The sequence below is a fragment of the Orycteropus afer genome, unplaced genomic scaffold, assembly GCF_000298275.1.
Source record: "Orycteropus afer afer isolate SDZICR_OR568_19922 unplaced genomic scaffold, OryAfe1.0 scaffold00004, whole genome shotgun sequence".
NCBI lineage: Eukaryota > Metazoa > Chordata > Mammalia > Tubulidentata > Orycteropodidae > Orycteropus > Orycteropus afer.
This window is the reverse complement of record NW_006921591.1, coordinates 17,478,254-17,504,867: the sequence shown is the minus strand read 5'-3', so window position 1 is coordinate 17,504,867 and position 26,614 is coordinate 17,478,254. Positions and strand designations below refer to the sequence as shown.

General features: G+C 50.7%; 1 protein-coding gene across 1 annotated transcript; it reads right to left on the bottom strand.

Annotated features, from left to right (window-relative positions):
• Positions 1-14,203: 14,203 nt before the first annotated feature.
• Positions 14,204-17,822, bottom strand: INHBB (inhibin subunit beta B). The gene is made up of 2 exons (XM_007937841.1): positions 17,384-17,822; positions 14,204-14,979 (listed from the first exon to the last, which is right to left on the bottom strand). Exons 1-2 carry the CDS (start codon positions 17,820-17,822, stop codon positions 14,204-14,206), a joined length of 1,215 nt encoding a protein of 404 aa, XP_007936032.1.
• Between the last annotated feature and the right edge of the window lie 8,792 nt (positions 17,823-26,614).

Genomic DNA, 26,614 nt, shown 5'->3' with positions numbered 1-26,614 from the left:
ATATTATATATATAATATGGTATTAAAACCTGAGTTTTAATTCTAGCTCCTCCACACTGTGTGGCCTTGGGCAAGTCACTTACCCTGTCTGCACCTCAGTTTCCTCATCTGTGGCGCAGAAATGATAACTATTTCCCTGCAGTGGTATGCTAGTGAAAACATGTAAACTCTTGGCACACAGTGAGCATGCAATCAGTGGTAGCTGTTATTATTATTATCTCCTCATTTAATCTGCACAACAAGCCTATGAGATCAATACCAGTTAGCCCCAGTTTATGATGAGAGAGCTAAGGCAAAGAAAGGTTAAGTAACCAGTTCAAGACCACACAGCTAGGACTAGGAATCTGGAAAGCTGCAGTGCCACAGTCTGCTGCAGGCCAAGCGCTAAAGCCCCCTGACCTATGCAGCCTCTTAGGAAACAAGGGTGCACAGAGGCTCTAGCCCCAGCTGGAGCCTGCAGGAAGGTGCCTCGGCGGGGACTGTCCAGATGAGGTATGTCTCTTCCAGGGAGCATTTCATGTGCCACTTCCTCTTTGGTGCTCCCACAGCCCTACCTACCTCTTGCCATGTGTACATGTATGAGCATCCCAGCACCAGGCATCCTTGGGATTCAGCCTCTGCTCAGCAGGAGCCCCAAAGCCCTGTGCCCAGAGTAAGCACTTGGGAACTACCTGGACTACTAAGCTGAGCTTCATTAGCGGGGGATCCTTGGTTAACTGAGAGGCTCTCTCTGGGCCTCGGGCTCCCCATTTGTAAAATAAGAGGTTAGATGGGCTTCTCTTCAGTATTATGATCTAGCCAGCCCCTGAAATATCTTCAGCTTTCAGCAACAGGATCCTACGCCTACCTATACCCCCAAAACACCACTAAGCCTTGAAGGGCCTATTTTCCCATGATTCACAGAACACAGAAGAGAAAACTTCTTTTTAAATTTTACACAGAAATGGCTCGCTAGTGGGGAGACCACCAGCCTTTCCAACAGCACACGAGCACATCTCTGGCTCACCATGCCAGCCACCTCCCCCTGCCCATTCTGAACCTGTGTTGGGACCAAGAGTGGGTCAGGGCCCATCCCCAGACTGGAATACAGAAGAGAAAAAAATGCTGTGCCTAAGTGAGCATTTTGTCATACCACCGTGGCTTAAGGCAAGGTTCTTCCAGCCACAAAGGGCCCCTATAAGAATTCCGTAAAAGGAGGCCAAACGGACACAGCAGGTTAGCTGCACACCTGCCTGGGCCTCTGCCTGACAGGGAAAGCCAGCTCAGTGTGACCTGCCACTCCTAATACCATCCCAAACATCCACAGGCACTGCCTCTCCAAAGAGAGTGGCTGTTGGCCATGGCAGGAACCAATGAGAGCTCTAGGGAACTGTGTACAGAGCTGACTCTGTGCCTGCACATGTTGTTGTTAGGTGCCTTCGAGTCGGACCCAACTCATAGCGACCCCTCCTTGGGTTTCTGAGGCAGTATCAGTACAGAAGTAGATTTCCCAAACTTCCTTCCGGGGAGTGGACATAGTAGGCACTTAATGAATACTAGAGGAATGAATGAATGTACCATCTAATCCAATCACTCACTTTTCAAATAAGAAAACTATAGGCTAGCAAGGGTAAAAAAAAAAAAAAAACCTGGCTGAGATCATGTTGCAATTGAGTAAGAGGATTTGGATAAGGCAATTAATCAACAAGTATTTCCTGAGCACCTACTGTGTACCAGGTGCTCTTCCGGGACTGGGATACAGCAGTGCACTAGCAGACATGGTCTTTGCCCTCATGGAGCTCACAGCCCACTCTGACCAGAGTCTGGGCCCCTGAGTCCTGGTCCGGTGCTCTCTCTAGTGCCAACATAGCAGAAGACCCTCCGTGTGACACCCGCTCAGAGCCTTCCAACAAGACCATGAGCAGCATTTGGCAGCGGGCTGGCCAGGATGCTGACACAGGACCTGTGTATGTTCCCTTTCCTTCTCCAGCACAGTTAGAACATTAATTATTAATGCTAAAAATAATTGACACTCATTAATATGTCAGTCACCCACAGGGAAGCATGGCCCCACTTTAACCAATTCATCTCTCAGTGATTGATTAATTAGAGCTGAGCTCTTATGAGACAACTTCAGGTGGCAAACCACACTCTCCCGAAGGTGGAAGACAGGGTAGCGAGGAATGTCTTTTTTGGGGTGCCAGGAGTTCCAGGAAGGAGCTGGGAGCCACCACGGATACTTTATTGGAGCTGGTAGAGTAGGTCACCACCCAGTGAGGTTGGCAATGCTTTGGCCGGCAGTAGCAGCAGCTCATAGATGAAGCCAAACTTCACCCTGAAGCCCAAACACCTGGGCAAATTACAGGTTATGAAAAATGCTGTCACATGAATCACCTGTGGGGCATGGGGGTGCTCTTATAAGGGTGGGAAAAAAAAAAAGTGTAGTTAAGAATGTCATCGGCCTCGGTTGCTCAAGCAGGAAAATGGGTGTGTGAGATGAGATTTCTCACCCAGAGACAGGTGTTCCTTTATCTATTCAACAAATGTATGTTGAGCACTTATGATGTAGTGGGAGCAACACAGGCTCCCTCCAGCCCAGCTCACAGTCTCCCTGGGGAGGCAGGTGTGTGTGGTCAGTGACTATGGGTGAGATGGAAAGAGGCTTGGGAGGCAGGGCTCTGGCCCAGAGACTTGAAGGGTGAATAACAATTAGCCAAGTAAAGGGGTGAGAGGGACATTCTGAGCAAAGAGGATAGCATTTGGAAGGCCAATTGGTGAGGGCCATGAGCCAGACGTGGGGACATGGGGACAGCAGTCTGAGCATAAAAGGCAACTGAGCTGGGTCAGAAGCTGAGTTCTAGGTAGGGAAGTTGGCCAGATGGCCTGGGAACTCGTAAGCCCATTAGATGTCAGATGTTAGGAGCTATGGAAGAGTTTTATACAGGGGAGTAACAGCATCTGATATTTCCTTAGAGCACTACCCAGGAGGGGTGGGAAAATGCCAAGCACATGTTTTGGAAACAGATCTTCTAGGATCCCCAACTGCAGTGCTGGCCTGCCCTGCCCACAATTCAGCCCCCATGCTGTCCACCCCCAAGAAGCCAGACTTCCCTGGACTGCATCCAGATGCATTGCACCTTCCAGGGCTAAGCTATTCCCCAGGGAACAAGTTCCAGAGTTGCGAGGGAGCAGCTTGGGTGCAGGGGCCCGGCCAGTTGGTGCTGAGAGGGTCACTGAGCCCTTCTCAGGAATGACAAGGTCCTCAAAGGAGTCCAGTTGGTCACCAGAGCCCCTCCCAAGAGAGGAAATTTAGAAGGCTTTCTCAGAGCTGGTGGTTAGAACTTGCTGCAGGACAGGAAAGCCAACCTCCTAGGGGAAAGTAATGAACTTAGCTGATTTCTGAGCTTTTGTGAGATGTAAGGTAACCCCCATAAAGCCCAGTACACATCAACTACTCTTCCACCCACATCTAGGGCCAGATTAAGGCATGTGAGGGCCCTAAACACTGATAATCTGTGGTGGCCCCTCTGCTTAATCATGCATTCAAATGGGATATGTGAGTTATATGTATACACGTGTGTGTGTGTGTGTGTGTGTGTGTTTTCGCTGTCCATGATGTAATTTCTCTTTAAATGAGAAAGAGAGAAAAATAAAAGACAAGAGTTGTGCATTTTCTACTTATCTTGAGAAAGTAAAGCCTAGAGATGGACTAATATGATTTTTCTCTGACATAATGATAACTATTAACAGTCATCCTTTCTTATGAAAACAAGGGAATATAGTGGTGGTTTGTTGTTATTGTTATGTGCTGTCCAGTTGGACCTGACTCATAGTGACCCCTCCTTGGGTTTCCAAAGCCATATCACTATGGATATAGATTGCCCAACCTTCCTTCCAAGGAGTGGCTGGTGGATTTGAATTGCCAGCCTTCTGGTTAGCAGTCAAGTGCCTTAGGCACTATGCTACCAGAGCTCCTATAGCGGGTAGGAAATTGTAGGGTATTTGGATGTACTTAGTTGTGAAAAATATTTTTCAGAGAGAAATGTGTAGATATTCATATTGAATAAGGTTCAGAGTGAATGATATCATATCATTATTTCCTTGAGGAATTCTTCGATTTCCTTACATGAAGATATGTTAATATTATAAAATGTAAATATAATGTTCTGATAAACCCTTTTCTGTTGCTTTCTAGGAAAATGGATTTAGAAATGCACACATTGTTGCAAAACAGAAACATATTTTGCACAATAAATATTGAATTTTGTGTCCTCTTACTGTGCCTAATCCCTTATTTATTAGGATATGGGAGCTCTGGTAGCATAGTGGCTAAGGCACTTGACTGCTAACCAGAAGGCTGGCGGTTCAAATCCACCAGCCACTCCTCGGAAGGAAGGTTGGGCAATCCTACTTCCGTAGTGATACTGCCTCGGAAACCCAAGGAGGGGTCGCTATGAGTCGGGGCCGACTCGACGGCAAATAACAACAACAACAACAGAGTAATATCAAGCACTGTGTCCCATGCAACAGGCAATAAAAACTGGAACTCACTTGATACATAAATTAAAACGTTTTGTGTAGATAAATATTAGTATTTCCAGTATTTTTTGGACATTTGCTATGTTGGCATTATATTAAATCACTACCCATGTTGTTGTTGTTGTTGTTGTTAGGTGCCATCGTCTCCAACTCATAGCAATGCTCTGCACAGCAGAACAAAACACTCCCCAGTCCCATGCCAGCTCCACAATCCTTGCTATACTTGACCCCATTGCCACAGCCACTGTGTCAATCCATCTTGTTTATGGTGTTCCTCTTTTTTGCTGACCCTCCACTTTACCAAGCATGATATCCTTCTCCAGGGAATGATCCCTTCTGACAATGTGACCAAAGCATGTGAGACAAAGTCTAGCCATTCTCACTTCCAAGGAACATTCTGGCTGCACTTCCTCCAGGACAGATTTGTTAGTTCTTTTAGCAGTCCATGGTACTTTCAGCATTCTTCTCCAGTACCACAACTCAAAAGCATCAACTCTTCTTCATCTTCCTTATTCATTGTCCAGCTCTCACATGCATATGAGGCAATTGAAAATACCATGGCTTGGGTCAGGAGCACCTTAGCCTTCAAAAAAAAAAAAAAAAAAACAAACCAAATTCACAGCTGTGGAGTCAGATCCGACTCATAGACTCATAGTGACTGCTCCTTGGCTTTTCCAGGTGGTATCACTACAAAAGTAGATTGCCGAACCTTCCTTCCGAGGAGTGGCTGGTGGATTTGAACTGCCAGCCTTCTGGTTAGTAGTCAATTGCTTTAGGCACTACACCACCAGAGCTCCCTTAGTCCTCAAGGAGACATCTTTGCTTTTCAGCACTTGAAAGGGGTCCTTTGCAGCCAAATTGCCCAGTGCTATACATTGTCTGATGTCTTGACTACTACTTCCATTGGTGTCTATTGTAGAACCAAGCAATATGAAGTCTCTGACAACTTCAAACTTTTCTCCATTTACTGTGATGCTGTTTATTGATCCAGTTGTGAGGATTTTTGTTTTCTTTATATTGAGATGTAATACATACTGCAGACTATATTCTTAATCTTCATTAGTAAATGCCTCAAGTCATCCTTGCTTTCAGCAAGCAAAGTTGTGTTATCAGCGTATTGCAGGTTGTTAATGATTCTTCCTCCAATCCTGATGCCATGTTCTTCTTCCTATAGACCAGCTTCTCAGATTATCTGCTCAGCATGCAGACTGAGCAAGTATGGTGAAGGGATACAACCCTGACATACTCCCTTCTTGATTTTAAACCATGCAGTGTCCTCTTGTTCTGTTCAAATGACAGTCTCCTGGTCTACGTACTATGGTCTATGTACTAACCCATGTTAGTATTATGTTGAATGTATGCTAGATTGTGTCAACTCTTCTTCCATCTTCCTTATTCATTGTCCAGCTTTCACATCCATAGAAGATGATCGAAAATACCACAGCTTGGGTTAGGTGCACTTTAGTCTTCAAAGAGACATCTTTGCTCTTCAGCACTTTAAAGAGATCGTTTACAGCAGATTTTCCCAGTGCAATACATCATCTGATCTCTTGACTGCTGCTTCTATTGGTGCTGATTGTGGAACAAATAATATGAAATCTTTGGCAACTTCAATCTTTTCTCCATTTTTCACAATGCTGCTTATTGGTCCAGTTGTGAGGATTTCATTTTCTTTGTGTTGAGATGTAATTCATACTGCAAACTGTAGTCTTTAATCTTCACCAGTAAGTGCTTCAAATAAAGGAAGACCAAAGAAGAGTTGATGCTTTTGAGTTGCAGTATTGAAGAATACTGAAAATACCATGGACTGCCAGAAGAACTAATAGGTCTATCCTGGAAGAGATGCAGCTGGCATGCTCCTTGGAAGCAAGAAATGACCAGACTTCATCTCACCTACTTTGGTCATGTTGTCAGAAGGGAGCATTCCCTGGAGAAGGATATCATGCTTGTGAAGGGTCAGCCAAAAAGGGGAAGGCCTTCAATGAGATGGATTGACACAGTGGCTGCAATGATGGGCTCAGGTGTAGCAAGGATTGTGTGGCTGCCACACGACCAGGCAGTGTTTCATTCTGTTGTCCATAGGGTCGCTATGAGTCAGAGCCAACTTGATGGCACCTAACAACAACAAAAGATTGTGTCTGTGTGTATGCCAAACATATTTTAAAGTTATAAATATTATTAAAACTTAGGACATAACTCTGTATGTATACAGTTGAATAAATAACTTGATTGCAAGTTATTCGAGTTCCCTCACATTTGTGTGTCATCTGGGACTGGAGTTTCCATTGGTTGTTTACAAGGACATGCACAAGAACATACCCTTGTGTTTATATCATGGCAAAGAGCATTGCTGGCCCTACTGGCTAGAGTTGTTGGTTCAACAGACGTGGCTGTACAAGAAGGTTCTCTCAAAATAGATCAGAGACCTGTTATCTATTGATATAATCCATCCTCGACCAGTAACCACTCATGTTGGAGCCAGTTGCATATTAGGTAAATGTAACAAGAGTTAGAGTTGACAGCCCATCCCTACCTCTTGTTTATTAGAAATAGTATACTCCCTAGAGACCAGCCAAGATAAGGAGTTCAATTACATGGGATAGGACCATAGGAGACAGATGTCAACAAAGGTACTGAAGTGGTCGGAGTCTCATAGCTTCAACAACCTTGTGAGTGGGTGCCCTCCTGACCCTGTGTGAACTTAGTTACCAGCTGACACATTCTTGCACACCAGAGCTTGTATCAATTCCATTTAGTGCCCTGCCAGTTCCCTTCCACTGTGGCGCTTGCTTTTCCTTGTATCCTGTGTGCTTGGCATCTATGGGTCTTTGCTTGGGACAACTGGTACTCCTGTTCTGTTGATGCCCTAAGCATGTGCTTACCTTGCTTATTGGGTAATCCATGCCCAACCACATCCCACTTGACACTCAGAACTGCTTTGACACTCCAAGGCTTGTGCATGGGACCTCCACAGGGGAAATGAGGACTTTGAGGAAGTCTAGGGAAGAGTGGAAGTCCTTTGCCTGGGCTTCCCCAGGGGACTAGGAAACAGGCTGTGAGCTCAAGGACATGCAGGACTCTCTTCACAAGCCGAGGCTCCCTTAGAAGGTGGAGATGCCATGCAGATTTACACACACATACATACACACATTAACACATACTTACATGTACACCCTGGGCCCTGATTTGTTCTCCCACCTGTAGCCCCTGCAGTAAGGGTGAGGGGGCAACATCATGGCAAACCTCTGCTTCCCCCAACCCCTTTGTTCCAATCTGAGAAGAACTGGGGTAGGGCAGCATACTAGGAGAAAAAGTGGGGTAGAAGGGCCTGTAGAAAGATGAGAAGAGAGGACAAGAAGGTAAAACAAGGAGCAATCTGTAAAAGCCACATGAGCTGCCCAGGCTCCCCACATCCTGCTTCCCAGTTTATTTCTGCATCACACGGGCAAGTAGGATGGAGAGGATACTAGAAGCTCCTTGAAAAAGGTGGTGAGATATAGTAAAGGCTCCTTCTTGCATTCATTCACTCACTCATTCATTCATTCTCTCTCTCTCTGTCTGCCTCTATGGTAATGTCAAGCCTATGGGGATCAAGAATCCACCTCTGAAATCACACTTGGTCTGTATGAGTTTTTGCAGTGGGTCTGTGTCCCCATCAAATTTTGCAAGTGTCTGTGGTGACCCTAATTCCCCATTCCTTTTCATAGAGTGGTCATCACAGGTGGCACATGTTTATCTGTGAGCTGGACCCTTAAATGACCCCTATAGGGAGGCTATGAAGGAGGAGGAGGGCTGGAAGCCACCTGCCAGGCTTCAAGGGGTTTCCAGGACACTCACACCACAGCCACTCAGCGGCCCTAGTCCCTTCTGCCTTCCCAGCAGTTTTCTTGAGAACACTGAAGGGAAAGGAGGTAGAATCTGGAAGGCCACAACACCTGCTTCTCCCCTGAAATAGCTATAAGGCCTCAAGCAAGACGCTCATCTTTTCTGAGCTCAACTTCCTCATCAGGAAAATGGGCACCTCATCCACCTGACAGGAAGATTGTAAAGATTAGCATGTTGGTGTTGCAAAGCACTATATCTGATGAGATCAGGTTCTCATTCTCAGTAAGTGTTAGCTAATGTTGCAGTCACCACTGCTATGAATATTCATTGATGAATAAATGAGACTGAAGGAGGCCTTGTCTTGGAAGGACCTTGTGGAGGAAGAATGGGACTCTGGCTGGGCCTCCAGCACCCTGTTCTGATACCAAGAATATGTTGGAAAACAGCAATGCAAGGTCATGTGGCGCCTGACCCTACTCTGAGCATGTTAATGCTCATGACAGCCCCCTGAGGTAGGCACTGTCATTGTGTCCATTTTATAGATTTGGACACTGAGAGCTTGGCCTGATCTGAGATCTTAAGCCAGGCAGGCTCCCAGTGCCTCTTCACAATGAGAATTCACTTTGGCTGCCTTCACCTCACCACGGGGCCCAGAAACAGGGCCATAGATTTCCTGCTCCTGCCCTGCTTTGCCCAGTCTGGAGTCATGGGTAGGGCTGTGGTGCCCTCCCAAATGAACGCTTATCTAAAAAGACTCTGAGACCCAGCTTTCCAGGCAACCCCAGACAGCAACCCCCACCCTGTCCTTCCTGGGCAGCCCAGGGGCTGTGAGCTTCCTGGGATCAAACTTCATGTTTACTACTTGTGAGCTGTGCAACCTTCAGTGAATGATTCCCTTGCTCTCACCCTTAGTTTTCTCATCTATAAAATGGGGTGATGATACCTATTCTGCCCCACTCCAGGTGTTGTAAGGTTGGCTGTGAGGTGATGTGTGAACTTGCAGCACTTAACAGCAGACACTCAAGAGATGTTTATTGAATGACTGAACAACTGACTTGATGGTGCTTTTGAAATGCTCCTACTTCTGGGCTGCACTTCCTTCCCTCATCCCCTTTGTCCCAGCCTTTCAGAGGTGGTGCTGGGCTGGCCAGAGTTCTACCTGGGTCAAAGGCCTGACCATGGCTCAAGGGCCTACGATCCCTGCAAGCCCTGCCCAGATCTTTTCCCAGACCCTCACCTGGAGCTATGATACATGATCCTGGCAAGCGCCAGCGATGGGACCTAGTGCCCTGGGCCCCTGCACCAGACAATAATGATGTCACCATATACAACAGGTAGCAGACATAAAAGCTCTGATACATAGTAGCCCCTCTTATATGGCTGCTTCCCCTGGCTGGGCTGCAGGGGAGCTGTTGTGTGCCCCCCTTCTGAGCCAGGCCTCAGGCAGGCTCAGAAGCGGGGTTAGGAAACAGACACAGGACCCGCTGGAGCCTCTGAGTGCTGGAGCCTGAGTCTGATTGTCTCAGGAACGGGAAGGACTAGGTAGGGGCACCTGACCTTGTTTGCACAGGGGCTCTTCTTACCTCAGTACCTGAACACCCCATTCTAGGGGTGGGGAAAGAGAGCTAACACACTCCCTCCCACACACAGGCCTTGGAATCACTGAGTCCCTGAGAAGTCAGGGCATTTTGAAATTCAGTCAAGGGATGCATCCTACAGGATGGGACCTCAGGCATCACAATAGCTGGGGGATGGATGGGGACATTTGAGGCCAGTGGAGGTGGCGGTCTTTTGGCTCTGTTAGCCCTGTTTGTCCCACTGGTCTCAGATGGAGCTAGGAGTGAAAATTAGAGGCCTAGTAGCCAGAGGGAGAGAGAGAGAGAGAGAAGGATCTTGAAGTCTAGCAGGAAGATTTCAGCCAGAGGTATTAGGCCTGTGGGCAGTGCAGGATGCCTGCTCCTGGGCCTGGCCGTGTGGGGTCTGGGTGCAGCTGCAGGGAGAGGGGTCCCTGAGGCCAAGCTCACTGGGAAGATAAGGTGAGAGAGTGGGAAAGCAGGAAGAGGGTGAAAAGGAGGACTGAGTAATAACAGAAGGGAAAGAGAAGCCAGTGACCCCAGGAAGCACAGGAAGATGCACAGCACTACTAGAAGGAGAAGGCTCAGCTCCAGACAAGGAGCATATGCCCATACACACTGCACCCCCCAGAAATGGGCACTGGTACACACCTTGATCCAAGGCATACCAGGACCCACAGGACACATGCCAGGATGGGGCAGCAGAGAGCCACTCCAAGACATCTGCTGCCCCACTGGCTGCATGACCTGGGAGCCCTAGGCTGCTCCTATGGGCACTACAGGCACCCAAGGGACCATTCTGTAAAGCTCAGCCTCACAGGTGTTCAACGTCCAAACAGCATGGTAACTTTATGCTGCCCCACCTGGTAGCTACCTGCAAAAACCTTGGGCCGGGGTGACACAGGGGGCTCAGTTGAGGGCCCAGAGCAACCAGCGACTAGGGCAAGCCCACCGCAGAGCAGTGGGGCAGTTAAAAGTGTGATCTATACCCTGGAATGCCCAGAGCAGGCCTGCATTTGTGAAATCCTCCTGTTTGCTTAGATTTTTATACTGTCTCTACTTTGCAGATCAAGAAATCCACCCAAAAGCCTCGCAGACCTGTGAATTCTTGTTTTGGAAAAAGACAGAGGCTGGAAGGTCAGTCCCATTACCAGCTGGCTGTATGAACTAAAATACCCCCCTTCAGTTTCCTGGGCCTCACTCAGTCTCCCCATTGCTGTCTTCATGGGATTAGATATCTCCATGGTCCCATCTGCTCAAATGTGCTGCAGTTCTCTGGAAACATTACACATGTCCCAAACCCCAGAGAACATCCCCATTGGCCCTGCAGGGCCCCCAGAGGACAGCATAACTTGAGGACTTCAGTCATCCAAGGGGGACAGATAGACCAGCTATGACAACTGGGCTCAAATGGCCAGGCTCCTTGTCCTGGATGTATGACCTCAGGCAGACCCCAAACCTTTCTGAGCTTCAGATTTTAAACTCTAGGAAACCACTTCCCACAAAGGCTTCATGTAAAGGCTGTTAGCAGCACTTAATTGGTATATAAGTCACATTTACAGTTGGAGTTGGATTGTCTTCACTGCTAACACCACAGCCACCACCTAACATCAGTTAAAACCCCCAGTTGTTGTTGTTAGATGCCATGGAGTTGGCCTCCTGACTCCTGGTAACCCCATGCACATGGAACAAAATGCTGCCTGGTCCTGCACCATTCATGATCGGTTCCAGATCCATATGGAACACTGTGATCCACAGGGTTTTTGCTGGCTAACTTTTGGAAGTAGATCATCAGCCCTTTCTTCCTAATCTGTCTTTTTCTGGAAGCTCCACTGAAACCTGTTCATTATAGCAACACACAAGGCTCCACAGATAGACAAGTGGTGCTTGTGCATGAGGTATATTGGCTGGGAATCGAACCCAGCTCTCCCACATGGAAGGCAAGAATTCTATCACTGAACCACCACCAACCTCCCCCCACCACCACCCAAAGAAAAAGAAAAAAAAACAGAGGCAAGATCAATACACTCATAGCCCTTTCTGAAAACACTTCTGGATTGCGGTCTCTATTAGCAAATGGAGGTAAGTATGCACTTCTTCAGGTGAGCTGCAATCTCCCAGGTTTTACCTCCCCTTCTACGGATGGGGCTTAACCAGCACTTTCAAATGGTAATGTATGAGGCCTTGGTGAAACATAATTAGTCTTGGGAATAGAAGGGTAAACAAATGTGTAATTCATGAATTTGCTAATTGTCCTTCATTTTGATCTCCTGCCATTTTTCCTCGAATCTCTGACTGACATACGTGCTCGTGGCAAGGACTCAGACAGAGTGCCAGGAGCAAGCTTCGGAGACTGCCTGGTGCCAAAGCCTGGCACCTGGACTCACCCTCCTCCCAGCCGCCCACTTCCTACCCAGACCTGGCTGCCCCCAGATATCACACAAGGCGAGAAGGCTGTGGCACTCCATCTTTATTTTCTTAAACTGTACACAGACATAAAATATTTTAACAGCAAGTCTACCGGGAAAAGTGTTTGGTTTTAAATTATTATGAAACAGAACCTAACAGGAGCTTTATTAAATAAACATAAAGTTGGAGATTTAAGGATACACACCTGTAATCTACCATTGTCACTTTCACTCTACCTTCTAGGTGTGTAAGGATAGAAAAGACACATAAAACTGAATAAACAAAATCCATTTATACCCTGAAATGCTGGCAGGCCACTCAAGGGATTGTTCAGAACATCTACATCACAGAAGATGGCCTCACCATCTAATAAAAATTAAAACTGATCTGTTGGCCTCTTTGGTTCCAAAATTATGTATAATACATTTAACTGTATTCATTTTTTGCTGCTATAAAAATAACTTCTTTTTTCAAATGGCAGTTTCTGACTAATCATGCAACTAAATCAGTGCAAACATTAAAAGCAATCATTCGCTTAAAAAAGAAGCAAAAGATTTCATTTCAAGTATAAAAAAATATAAAAAGAGTCGTACGAGTCCAGTTTCATCTACTGTGGGTCAACCCTTTAAATTGCATAGTTCACGTGGCACTTGGATATCTAGAGGGTGAGCAAGTTTCGTGCTCTGCCAAGGGCCACTTCTGGACACATGGAGATCGGCAAGTGCTATATCATGTGCATTCAGCCAGGTCTGCAAGTGCTACGTGGGACAGGCAGGCGGGTGGGTGAGCGGGTGGGGCTACCTTGGCAACTTCTGCAAAGTGGCTGAAAGCCTTCCCCGCCTCTCAAAGGCCAGCTAAGCTGCTCCCTTCCCCTGCTCCCTGCTGGGGGGCACCCAAGCATTTCCAGAATGCTTCCACACCACCATTTCCTCTCCTGGGCTCATCCCCTTGCCTAGGGGTCATTCCCACCCTTCCCAACCAGTCCTAGATGTCCCCAGTGAAGGACACAAATTGCAACTTTTTTTTCTTTTTTCCATTTAGAACAATTAGATTTTTAACTTAAAGGTCATACCTGGTAGAAAAGCCCCTTTTCCATTATACAACTGGCACAATGATCTGTCAACTGCTAGTGATCAGTTAAAGCATCAAATTAAAACCCTTCTTCTCTCTTCCCCTCCCCATCCCAAAAACAAACACATTAAGTCATGTTAGGGACCCAAGTGACCAATAGTCCAATGGTCACTACCCCTGCTCTGTGGTCCCCAGCAGGTGGGTCCTTTCTAACCCTCTTCCCCCTTTACAAGGCTCCTTGGTCTTACAGCACAAAGGACCTCAAGCAGGAGAGGCAGAGAAGGCCTTGTACAAGCAATGGGGGACACGCATCACTCTGCCTGCCCACACACTCCCTGCCCCCGCACTGGCTTTTCCTCTCTGTGGCTCTCTGTCTCACGCACTCTCTCTCTCTCTGTCTCTGCCTTTGTGCTTTTATGTGTGCTGGGAAGGCGTGATTCAGAGTGGCCAGGCCAGCTGGTGGGGATGGTGGCTGTTCACCCCATTCTCTCAGACTGACAGGCATTTGTAGCTGAGCTGCCATTTGTCACCACATCCACTTGCTGGCATCCTGGTGGCTGCTGTGTGGGTGGCAGGATGCGTCTGGCTGTGCGTGTTACATGTGCATTTTAATGTCCATGTCCATTGAGGGTTCTCACTCTGCTTTTGACTGGTTGTTCTATGCAGTAGAAAAATATGTCAGGCTTCACCCTGGCACCATCTCCGCAGCCCAATGGGAGGACTGCATTCAGCCCACCATGCACCCCTGTTCCCAGAGGGGCTGGGAGAAGCCCACCGGGGACTGTCCTCTACACCTTTGCTGGCCATCAGGCACAGCCACACTCCTCCACAATCATGTTGGGCACATCCCGCTTCACGATGTTGTACTCATCATCAAAGTAGAGCATGGACATGGTGCTGAGCTTGGTGGGGATGCAGCAGGAGTTTACCATGCCTGGGTTCAGGCCTCGCATACGGTACTGATTCACCACTGCTGTGTGGAAAGAGGAGGCGGAGCCAGGGACTCCCGCCAGGTAGGCTGGGCAGCTGCCCTCACAGTAGTTACCATAGTAGCCAGTGGGTGCGATGATCCAGTCATTCCACCCGATGACGCGGAAGTCAATGTAGAACTGTTGCCTGCAACAGAGGTTAGTACGACCATCACACTCCAGGCCCCGCTTGCGGATGCGGTGTCTGCTGTCACCCAGACGTGCCTGCACCACCACGAAGGGCCTGTGGGACTCCTCACTGGGATCTACAAACACTGGCACCACGGCCAGCTCCTGGCAACCTTCACACTGCACGTCCAGGCTGAGCCTCCGCTCACCCCGCTCAAACAGGGCCTGGATGGCCTCGGTGAGTGGGAAGGTGTGCCAGCCACTGCGCTTGAGGTCCACCTTCTTCTCCACCATGTTCCACCTGTCACCGTGACCCTGTTCCTGGAAGTACACTTTGACCCGCACCTTCCGCCGGTTGCCCTTCTCCAGGACGTAGGGCAGCAGTTTCAGGTACAACCACAGGCTGGCCTGGACCACAAACAGGTTCTGGTTGCCCTCATTGGAGATGAAGAAGTACAGGCGGACCCGGGAGGAGGCGAGGCCATCTGTGAAGAAGGAGAGAGCAGGCCAAGTTAATTCAAGGAGAACAAGAGGGAATGGAGGAAATGGATTCTCAACTGCATGATGCTGGAATGCAGACTCTCCACACAGCTGGAAAACGTTATTGACCAAAACGCCATTCCTGGGGCCAGGACTGACTGTAACCTGGGAGAGGCAGAGAAAATTATTTCCCATTGAGAAATCCTGATCAGGTTGAAGCAGGAGGGTCCAGGCCTATAAAATCTTGCCTTACCTCTCCCAGGCCAGGGCCCCTACAGAAAGGCTGTCAGGCCTCAAAGATCAACAGCGGAACTTGTCAGGAGGCCAAGATCTTAACAAGTTGTTATGGGTATCTGTGAAATCTGAAAAACAAACCCAGGACTGTGCTGATGATTTTGGGGTGGGTTGTTTCAGGAGGCTTTTTTTTTTTTTAAGTTAACTTAGGGCATTGCAAAATCAAGCTGAGCTACCTACTGCCTCTTTGCAGTGTTTACCTAAGCATGATCTGATCCAACCCCCAGCAAAACCTCCACTGCAAACAAGCAAGCTCTGCTCAGGTTTCTGACACTGGAACATGGGCTCTGCAGGCTGCAAAGTGCAACCCTCACTTTTGGGTAGTTCTCCAAGGATCAGGGCATATAGTCTTGAAATTTAAGGTTCAATCCTTTTACCAGACCCTGGCTCTTCATTCATGGCACATTTGAAATCGCCAAGGAAAAGGGAGGTTGGCTTGTTAGTTTTCTCAATGATTCAGTTCAACAGGAGAAAGGTTGTGCCAACCCATAGCTGACTCCTCTCTCATCCTACATTACATTCCAGTGACCCTTCCCTCTGACAATCTATTTTTTTCTTTCTTTTCTGCAAGAAGGACAAATAAGGTGACTATGTGGCCAGAGTTAGTTTTATCAAACCTCCCACTACTGCCTGCCCAGCCCCCTCCTCAGGCCTCGACTGGCTCCCCTAATAACATGGACATCTGACTTTGAAATGGGGGAAACGGCTGCCTTAAAAGCTGGTCTTGGACGAGCTGCCTGTGACCTGAATCTGTTATTTATAAGTCAAAGAGCTGGCTCCGCGAAACAGACCAGAAATATAACAGCCCCCGCTGTCATTTTGTGCCATTGGGACCAAAAGGCCCTCCTAGACCTTCCAGAATCACATTTCTACCCCAGCCCCCAAAGTACCTTTTTCATCCGAGCCCTCTAAATGCATGTCGAGCTTCCCCTGACTCCAGCGGACAGCTAAAACGGCAGTGCATTTCTTTCTTAGCACAAATCAACCCCTGATTGTCTCTGCTTTTCTCCACACCCGGCCATGCAAAACTTTTCATCCCTTTTCATCCCCAGGAGGCTCAAGCACCGTCTGCCTGCTGCCTGGGGGGTTGGGGGGGTTGGGGGGCACTCACAGCCAAGGACCTAAACCTTCCCCCAACACACCAAGGCTTCTCTGTCCCTACCCCCTGCCTGCACAGGGGCTTCCCCTTCTAAGACCTTCTCTGTAGTCCCTACGCACAAATGGAGCTGAGCTCGAGGCACAAAAGCCAGCCTGGCTCATTCAAGTCCTGAAAAGGACAGCGGAGTGGAAAGCACTTGCAGCATTTCCAATGGGGCACACTTTCCTTTTTCTTTTAAAGTTCTCAAAGATTTTTTTTCTCCCTGATTTTTGTATTTAGACAGTGGTAAAGATTCACAATCTGGTGACGGGGGAAATTCCGGAAAGGACTCCAACCCTTTGTTAACTACGAACTCAGAGGCTCTCAGGCGAGATGGTTCCTGCCGCTGTCAGCAGGCCTAGAGGCACCGGGCTGCCCCTGATCCGCGTCTTTCTCTGTGTAAATGATGGAACCTGTTGAGAAGCCTGCCTTCCGCCTGATTCCGGTGCCCACACAATCGGAAGAGAGGTTGCCTAGCTCTTTCCAGAGAGGCTTCAGCAATCCTAGCAAGCCCACGCCACTGGGCGATGGAAGCAGCCCCGGGGGCCTCTCACGCAGGCACGCACGCACACACATACACACACATACTCCTCCGGTCCATGTACATCAACAAATACACACATCTACATTCACTTTGCTAAGCCTACACTCCGTTCGTGAAAAACAAAAACATTAAGCAATCACCAAGCAAGTGCCCGCGGAGCAAGGGCCGCACGCATCTGCCGTGAGGGGGACCAGCGCCGAGGCGCTGGGGCCAGATTCCCGAGAGCCAGGAAGGAAAAAAGGGCGCTCGAAGACAGGGGGCACAAAGGGGTCTGAGACCTAGGAGAAGTGGATGGCAAGCGGGACAGGGCGCACAGGGGCACAGCCGAGCGGGCCGGGCCAGAAGTACGGGTTGCCCCTTGGGTGCGCAGGCATCGGTAGCGGCAGCCCACGCTGGCAAAGGGGCCAGGGTGGGGGGCACGAGCCGAACCCACCTGTTTCGGCGAAGCTTATGATCTCCGACACGCGCTCCTGGCCGTCGGGGGCTGAGCTGGCGTGACCGTCGAGATGCGGAATCTCCACGCGCCCGTCCTCGCGGACCTTGCCCGCGTGCAGCTTGCGCAGGGCCGTGACCATGGCGGCCTTCGGGACCGCGTGCGTGATGTTGGGCCGGCCCCGCATCTGCAGGCGACTCAAGATGTGCCGCTTCACCGCCTCCAGGAAATCGCCGTCCACCCGACCTGGCTCCTCTGGCCTCCGGAAACCGCCGCACGACGTGCAGGTGTCCTGCGGGCCGCCTGGTGCTCCGGGCGGTGGCGGCGCGGCAGGCGACGGCGGGGGCGTGGGCGAACCCCAGGCCTCGGGCCCCAGCCAGCCGGCTGCCAGTAGCAGAAGGCAGGCGGCCCCCAGCGCCCGACCGGGCAACCCGTCCATGGTGCGCCGCTGGCGACGAAGGCGCCCGCCGCGAGGCGAGTCGAGCGCAGGGCCGGGCTCCGGGCTCAGGGCGCGCCGCCCCGCCCCGCCTCCGCCCGCCTGCCCGCCGGGAGAGCCGCCGCCGGCTCTCAGGGGGAGGGGGCCTCCCGGGCCACTGGGACTTCCGCGCGGTGGGCAAGGGGCGACGAGGGCCTAGGGACTGAAGAGGCGCGCCGGTCAAGGCGGCAGCGGAAGGGCCGCGGGGGCCGGCGGGTCACTGCCGCACGGGCGTCTCAAGGCGCCTCGGCATCTGCAGCCTTCTCCCCATCCTCCGCGTCGGGGCCCCGCAGCCCCCGCTCTGGTGTAGTGAAAGAGGCAGCAGCGGCTTCTCAGCTGCGGGGCGGAGAAGGTGGCCAAAGGGCCGGCCGAGGCAACTTGGCAGAGACGAAAGGCGAAAAAGCCGGAGCCCCCGGAGCGGAGCCCGGGCGTGGCTTGGCGCGGCGCTGCGGCGGGCGCTGCGGCGGGGCCCCGTACTCGCACCTGAGCGCCTTGCCCTTGCCGCCTCGCGCCGAGGAATGGCCAGTGGCGGTAGCGGGCGGATCGTCCTCACGGCGGGTTGGCGAAAGGGCGGCGGAGCGAGCGCAGCGCCAGGAGCGCCAGGGAGCGTCGGCCGCACGGGCCCGCTCAGAGGCGGCGCCGAGCCCCCGGCCGCGGGCCCTGCAGTCCTCCCGGCGCGTCACACGGCAAAGTTGTCTCCAGGCTCCCGGGGCGCCGCATCCGCGGGCGGGCGGGCCACTGCGCGCTTCGCCGGGGCCTCTGCTCCGCCCGCCTCCTTTCGGCCTCCCTCCTTCCTCCGCCTGCCTGCGCGGGGCGACCGGGCGCGGGGCGCCGGGCGAGAAAGGCGAGGCGAAGCCAGGCTCTTCTCGCTCGCTCCTTCGTTCTCCCGCGGCGGCAGCGGCGAGGTCAGCTCGAGCGCCGAAAAGTCTAGCAACGTCCCCGGGTGCGGTGGCCTCGCTCGCGCTCACACCGGCACACGCCGCAGAGCCGATAGAGAGCGGGCGGGTGGCGCCGCGTCCCCGCGTCCGGCCGCGGCCCGGGAGTGCAGAGCCCGCGGAGAAGGAGTTCTTCTCTTTGCCCTCTCTTCTTTTACTCTCCCCGTTTTTTCTCCCTGGGGGGGGGGGAAAGCCATACAATCTCCGTATGTGCGCTCGCGTTGAGATAGACGTTGGCAGGGGGAGAAAAGGGCGGGGGGAGCGAGGCTAGTCCTGACCGTGCGGGAGGAGACGGTCCGCGCCTCCCGCTCGGCTAGGGGGAGGAGGGGCGGAATCTTTTCTGGTCGGTGCGCCTGCTCCCCCCGCCCCACCCCCTCTCCCCTCCGCTCTTTTCCTTTCTGCCTTGTGGGAAGGAGGGGCAAACCGGCCCTCGACTCCCCCCCCCAATGCCGAGCCACTTTTGCTGCCCCGAAACTTTCCCACCACGTGGGCGCTCTAGACCCTCGCCCAGCTAGGCGGTTGGCTGCACCGACGGGCTCCGGGCAGAGGATGCAAACGCTCGCCCGTGGTCGTAGCGGCCCCTCCCCGCAGCCGCACAGGCCCTCCCCCCAGCCCCAGGCACCTCCGCGACCGACTGAGAGACACTACCCCCGCCCCGCGGCTGCCCCGGCCCTCCAGAGCGCTCCGTCGCGGGGTTGTCAGGGCGGGGGTGGCGGCACGGCCTCCGGCGGCACGAGCGAGCTCCGCTGGCGAACGCCGCTCCTGGGCTGCAGTGCCCTCACCCAACGCCCGGGGCCTCCCGGCGGTTGCTGGCGCACTGGGCAAAGCGTGGGCCCAGCGCCTGAAGGGGCGGGAGAGGGGGCAGCCGCTGGAGGCCTGGTGTGCTCCTGCAGGGTCCTGGGCCCCGGGGGAACTCCGGGATTGCACGTTTACCCAGGCTTGCGGGCCGGTGACTTCTGAGCTCCCGAGCTTGTTGGGCTGATGGGATCTCCCGCACACACAAACCCCACTGACAAACCTTGGCCTCAGACAAATCTCTGTTCCAGCCTGGGCCCTGCCATTGCCTGCTTTGTAGGAGTGCCCTTGAGTAGAGTCCTTACCCTTTCTAGTATCTATCCTCTCATCTGTAAAAGTGGACACCTATACTGCACTGGGGGGATGGGAGGCCCAAACAAAGCAGTTGGGCCAAACACTAAGCAGTAAGACAGCGTTCCAGACTCTGAGGTACCACCGCCAACAACCTTGCCAGACTGACCTCGAGCTGCTGGCTGGAAACCTGACTACCAGCCCTGTATAGAACCCCAAGTGCAATCCAGTCCCTTGTGCCCCTCCTTACACCACCACCTGGTTCTGGTGGTGTGAAGAGACCATAGGACAATGTCCACTGGGTGCAGTGTTCAGGGCTAGAAACTCGCTCCTACCCCCCATCTCTTGCTCAGGGACCTCACCCACTCACTAAGGCCGCATCCTGAAACAGCCCTGACTGCAAGGCAGGGGCTGAGTAGGAGGTCATTCTCGCTTTCCTAGAATATTTGTGAAACAGGAAGGACCCAGGCCGCTAGTGGCCTCCAGGTCGAGGCCCTCTTCCCCCATCCTCCTCCCTTGTCCTGAGCCTCTCTGGAAAGCCGCCGGCCGAGCTCGGCCTGGGACCTTAGCCTAGACAAGACCCGCAAGTCTGGAGGTCGAGCGCCCCCTCCCTCCCAGTCGGAGGAACCGACTCAAAGGTGCTCTGGCCACTCTGGAGGGCAAAACCGGAGCCTGTCTGGATTTGCCAACCAAAGTCAGAATCAAAGGCCCTAGAGGGCCCTTGAGATAGAAGCTCTTCGTACTTCCTTAGAGCTATCTCCAGAGCTTCCATCCCAAACACACACCACTCTGTCCTCTTTGGTTTCCACATTGTGCCTTGTCCTGGAACCAGTGATCCACAGGCAGGAAGGAGTTGCTTCTGCCCCCTGCAATGTGGGACCTGAGCCCAACGGGGCCCACTTCCATGCTTTTTCTCAAATCTTCCCACCACCCAGTTATGCTCTAGTCCTCTGGCTGTCCACTACCACAGCCTCCAACCACTTGGCAACCTTACCCTTCAAGGCCCAGCCCAATCTCCCCTCCTTGATGAAGCCTCCGCCCTCCCCCCCCCCACACACACACACACCCTTGTGCCCTCAATAGTTATCCGCCTTATGAGGCCTCAGCTGCTATTTTGTCACCCGTCTCTTGAGCTCCTGGAGGACAGGGACCAGGCCTTATTGGTCAAGTCTGGTGCCAGACCTGGCAGCGTTCAGGGGGAGCTTAGTGAATGAATGATTGATTGAATGAGTGAGAGAAATAATTAAGCCAGCAAAGGATTTAACAGCCCCCACTTCCCAGCACAAGCTCTCACAGTAGTGTTCTTGGCCTGCCCAGCTCCAGCTCTTCTCACTGCCAGACCCACCTGGGCTGGATGGGGTTTGGGGAGGGGAGGGGCATGGGGAAGGACCCCAAGCCTTGAGAAAAATGCAGCATCCTGCCCATTGACCCTCTGAGCTGGAGAAAGGTAAAAGCCACCACATCTTCACTGGTGTGAGAAGGGAAAGGGAAGTTGACAGGAGGGTCTGCACTCTGCTCCCCTGGTGGAGGGGCTGCCAGCCTGGCTGCTGGTCATCTGCTGGGAGGGAACTGGGTCAAGCTTTAGTCAGAAACCATCTGCTCAAGAAGCTGGGATTATCCTGCCCTCTGCTGATCCCCCAGCCCTCAGGAGCCAAGGGTGTAAATTGAGTTCTTCCAGATCTCCTTGTGCTTTCAAATGGGGGAGGGGCTCCCCACCCCCTCCTGAGGGGCAAGAACCTGTTCCTGGTGCTTCAAAGCCTCATTTAGCATTGGGCACAGTTCTCTGTTCATTGATGACCTCAGCCTCCAGTCTCTGCTAGGGATGTGATGGCACCTGTCAGTTTTGAATACAATAATGTATATCAGTGTTGTAGCCCATGCCCTAAGCATGGCAGCTCCCACTCAGAATGCTGGATTCCTGCCATCATGGGACTTGGGTCCAATAAGGAAGGTAGGAAGAAGACATGGCAACACTATGGGTTCAGGCACACAGGAAGGTGGGGGAGGCTTCCTCCAGAGAGCTCAGAGCACTTGCACTCACACCAGCTTTTTGCATTATCCTATAATTGTCAATTTGGGTATGATGAAAATATCCCAAAGTGATGAGGTAAACCATAAAAACTGGAGCCTTAGGGCTTGTTTGCAAAATGAATTGAGAACCTGGGTGCATTTCCTGGCCACTTGGCCCCTGCAGGGTGGAAGGGTAAAGAGAAGGTCTTCTCTGGATAGTGCAAACAGTTAACTCACCCAAATGTACCTTGAAAGAAACACTTATCAATCTCCGTCCAAATGTCAGCCATTGAAGACCCTATGGAGCATAGTTCTTTTTCTTTTTTTTTAATTTTTATTGTGATTTGGGTGAAAATTTACAGAACAAATTCATTTTCCACACAGCAGTTCATACACATTTTGTCTTATGACGTTGACTGGAATTTCCCGCAATATAACAGCTCTCTTCTCATTTCTTCCCCATAGTTACCTCTTCCCTGTGTCCTTTCCTCCATGCCCTTCCCCCCACCCCAGCCATCTCCCTGTGCAAACACTACCCTTCTGTTCTCCCATGATTGATCACTCCAAGGAGTATATCTACCTAATGTAAATGTTCACCCCATATGACTTTCTATTGTTTGGCTGGAAGCCACAGGACTGAGTTTTGTTCCAGACCTGAAGGGTAACTTGGGGCTGTTGTTGTTGTTGTTGTTGTTATGTGCCGTCGAGTCGGACCCAACTCATAGCGACCCCTCCTTGGGTTTCCAAGACAGTATCACTATGGAAGTAGATTGCCCCATCTTCCTTCTGAGGAGTGGCTGGTGGGTTTGAACCACCAGCCTTCTGGTTAGCAGTCAAGTGCCTTAGGCACTATGCTAACAGAGCTCCTTGGGGCTAGCAAACCCCATTTTTTATGATTTTTTATGATTTTTAGTTTTCTTGCACATTGTTCTCCCACTCTATCCAGGATCTCCTGTACCAGTCCCCTCTAAGTGGTTGACAGTGGTAGCTGGGCACCATCTAGTTCTTCTGGTCTCAGGGTCATATAGGCTGAGGATATGGTCTACCAGTCCCTTGGACTAATTGTTTTCTTCATTCTTCTTTGCTCTGGATGAGGAAAGGTCGACCCATCATTGCATCTAGATGGACACTTGCAATCTTTTAAGACTCCTGTCACTACTCACCAAAGTAGGACATAGAACAATGTTTTTGTGTATTATGTTATGCCAATTGAGCTTGATGTCCCCTGTGACCATGGTCCTGAGCCCACAGGTCCAATTACTCACTCCCTCCAGCACAGTTCTATTCTGATACACATAGGGTCACCATGAGTTATTGATGGCAACTGGTTGATTTGGGTTCACATCAGTGGGCTGAATGGAAGGAGCTGCTAGGCCAGACTCAGTGGGCCCAACCTGTACCCCAAGGCACAAGAGGTGGACAGCCAAGCCTGGAGCTAGGTACAAAGGAGGGAAGTTTACTTTTCTAAGGCTTAGACACTAACACGAAGCCCTGCAAAATTCCCCAAAGTTATCCCATGTCTTGGAGGTTCTGAGTCAAGTCCTTGATGGGCACAGAGAATGGGAGTGGGAGGGCTATTTTGATCAGAGAGCCCCATATTTTCCACCAGGGCAGTGGAACTGCAGCCAATCGCTGAGGCCCTTCAGGGGCAGGAGTTGGCCGCATCCTTAAATCCTGCTTTGGCCTTGGCAAGTAGTTTAGGTGCCTGTCATCTCTGGCAACTTGTGAGCTCCTTCTACACTACTCTTCTGGCTTCCTAGCACCCAGTAACAGTGCCTGACTCAATGAGGGCTTATGAACTGATTCACACTGAGTGGCACAAATAGTTAAGCACTCCACTACTTGCCAAAAGGTTGGTGATCTGAACCTACCCTAAGGCATCTCAGAAAACTGGTGATCTACTTATGAAAGTTCACAGCCTTGAAAACCCTATGGAGCAGTTCTACTGTGCACACATGGGGTCATCATGAGTGAGAATGAACTTGATGGCAACTGACAACAAAAATGGGTAAAGATGCTGAGGCAACAATGTGTGCCTCAACCAAGATCCTGCAAATTAGCAGTGGGCCTGGACTCAAGCATAGCACCCACCGTATGTATGTTCCTGCCCTCTTTCCTATGAGCATAAACATGCATCTCAAGCACATCTCACTTTGCATCTCCCACTCCATGTTTGCATTAACACAAAGTCATTTTGTAGGGCTTCTCATCTGGTGAGTTACTTTTGAGCTGACTCCCTCAGTTCCCTACCCCCTGAAATCTGTTTTTGTTTGTCAGCAAGAGCCATGCAAATCACTGTGTTCTGGGTCTCATTCTCAGTTAAGACCAAGGAGCTGAAAGCATTCAACTTGAAAGGCCCTGAAGGAACCCTCCTCCACTTCCCTGAGTATGGACTGAGGCCTACTCAAGGCTGAGCAGGGGTAGGATTTGACATGTTTTGAAACTTGGGAAATATTTCAACAGCAGCCCATGGGGATGGCTATCCAAATTAGTATATTTTCTAGAAAAAAAAAAGAAAGAAGCACTAAATACAGTAGTTGGTTAGTGATCTGCTTCAAATTGCTAATCACAAGTTCTCCGAGCATGGAATTCCTTCCAACTCATTCAATAAGTATGCTGACCTAGGTTCTGCAGATACAGGAATGCATGTCATAGTCTCTGACTCTCCCACCCCCACAGGCTTTGGGGGGAACCAATACAAAATCATTTGCAGCTAGTGGTGACAATTGGGTGATGAAGTACAGTGGGGCAAGGAGCAGGAACACTCAACTCTGCCAAGAATAGTGTCAGGAGAGGCAGAATTTGTGATGAACCCTGGAGCACAAGGAGGTATTTTCCAGGTGGGCATGAGATAGGGAAGGTAGTCAAAGAAAGGAGTCATGTGGTACACAGCATGAAAGTAGTGTCTAGATGAGGAACAAGGACAAGTCTAGTGTAGCTAAGCCAGAGAAGGGCAAGAGGAGGGCATGAAGGCAGGGAGGGCATGTGACCCCTTCCAAGGGTGTTTTAGGAATATATTGGCAGCTGAGAGAACCGGCCAGGGGGAGAAGATGAAGGTCAGATGATGGTGACAGTGAGAACCAAAGACAAAGAAGGGGATTGGATGCCTTTCATCAGGTGGAATGACTGAGCAAGAATTATTGAGGATTGTCCACTCCTTTTCTGCCATGGGCTGCTGCTTGCTTTATGCCGTCGAGTCGGACCTAACTCATAGCAACCCCTCCTTGAGTTTCAGAGGCAGAATCACTACAGAAGTAGATTGCCCAACCTTCCTTTCAAGGAGTGGCTGGTGGGTTTGAACCTCCAGCCTTCTGGTTAGCAGTCAAGTGCCTTAGGCACTATGCTACCAGAGGTCCCTTCTGCCATGGGAGTCCCTATAAATAGCTCTCAGATGCCCATGTATGGCCAGGAACTCAGTGAGCTGCTTATTTTGTTGTCAACAAAGGAAAAGTAGACTATTTTTAAGGTTTCTTTGCTTCTAGTCTTCAAACCCAACTGTGTTCACTTTGGGAACACTTGGGTTCAAGCACCTTACTCCCTTAAATAGCATCTGTTGATCCTCAGTGGTTCTTGAACTTCAAAGCTGACCTTTGCAATCTGTTCCTTGGAGGACAATGCCTGCCTGTGGAATGAGCCACCATCAAAGACAAATGCAAAGCCAATCCAAGATAGCATTTCTTAGAGTCCTTGGGAGGGTGCAAAGAGTTGATGTGCTGGGCTGCTAACCCTGTTAAAGGTTGAAAGTTCTAGCTACCCAGAGGCATCTCGGAAGAAAGGCCTCGCTATCTACTTCTGAAAGATCACTATTGAAAACCCTGTACAGCTCCACTCTGACAAACATGGATGGAGTTGCCATGAGTCAGAATCAACTCAATGGCAACTGCTAGTAATGTGTGAAAGGGACAAAGGAGGGGAAAAAAAAGATCACGGTCTTGAAAACCCTATGAAGCAGTTCTGCTTTGCATACAGGGGGACACCATGAGTCAGATCAACTCCACAGCAACTAAGAACAAAATATAGACACAAAGAAGACATCTTTGACTTTTTAAACTAAACCAATAAATGTGTTAGTCCATTTATGTGTGCAGATAATAATATATTCTAAGGCCCTCTACTCCTAATAGTCCACACCCCTCCCAGCTACACATGTGCATTCCATCATCATATAAATCCATACCGTGAAACTCCCGCAGCAAAGTAGCTCAAAAAGAGAACCATCATGATGTTGTATTTCACACAAATTCTCCCCTTCCTTACATAAGACTCTAATTGAATTTTTGCAATCAGTAAATGGGCTCTGTCTTGCCATTGAAGGGAACTCTGCAGGGGGATCCACTCTTGTTGTAGAAGGAAAAAAAAAAAAAAAAAAAAACAGAGCCATTACAAGCTTAATCTCTCTCCCAGCCCAGGCCTATTGATCGGCTTATAAAGCTGTGTTAATTTCAAGTCCTCTCAATTTTCAGCCCTTTCCCTTGGGCCCAGCCCCTGGCAGCCTCAGGGCTGAGCCATGGGCCAGAGGAATGCTTGTTCACACCCATCACCCTTCTCTTCTCTCTGAGCTCCCCAAACTTCATCCCCACCCCTAGTCCCCAGGCCGCTTGAGTCAGGTGCTAATATGAGAAAGGAAGCATTTCTCACACATCACCTTGGGTGCATTCAACTCTTTCAGCGCCTTCCCTTTCCCATACATTAGATTATGGGTTGAAATGCTAGAGAAAAAAATGA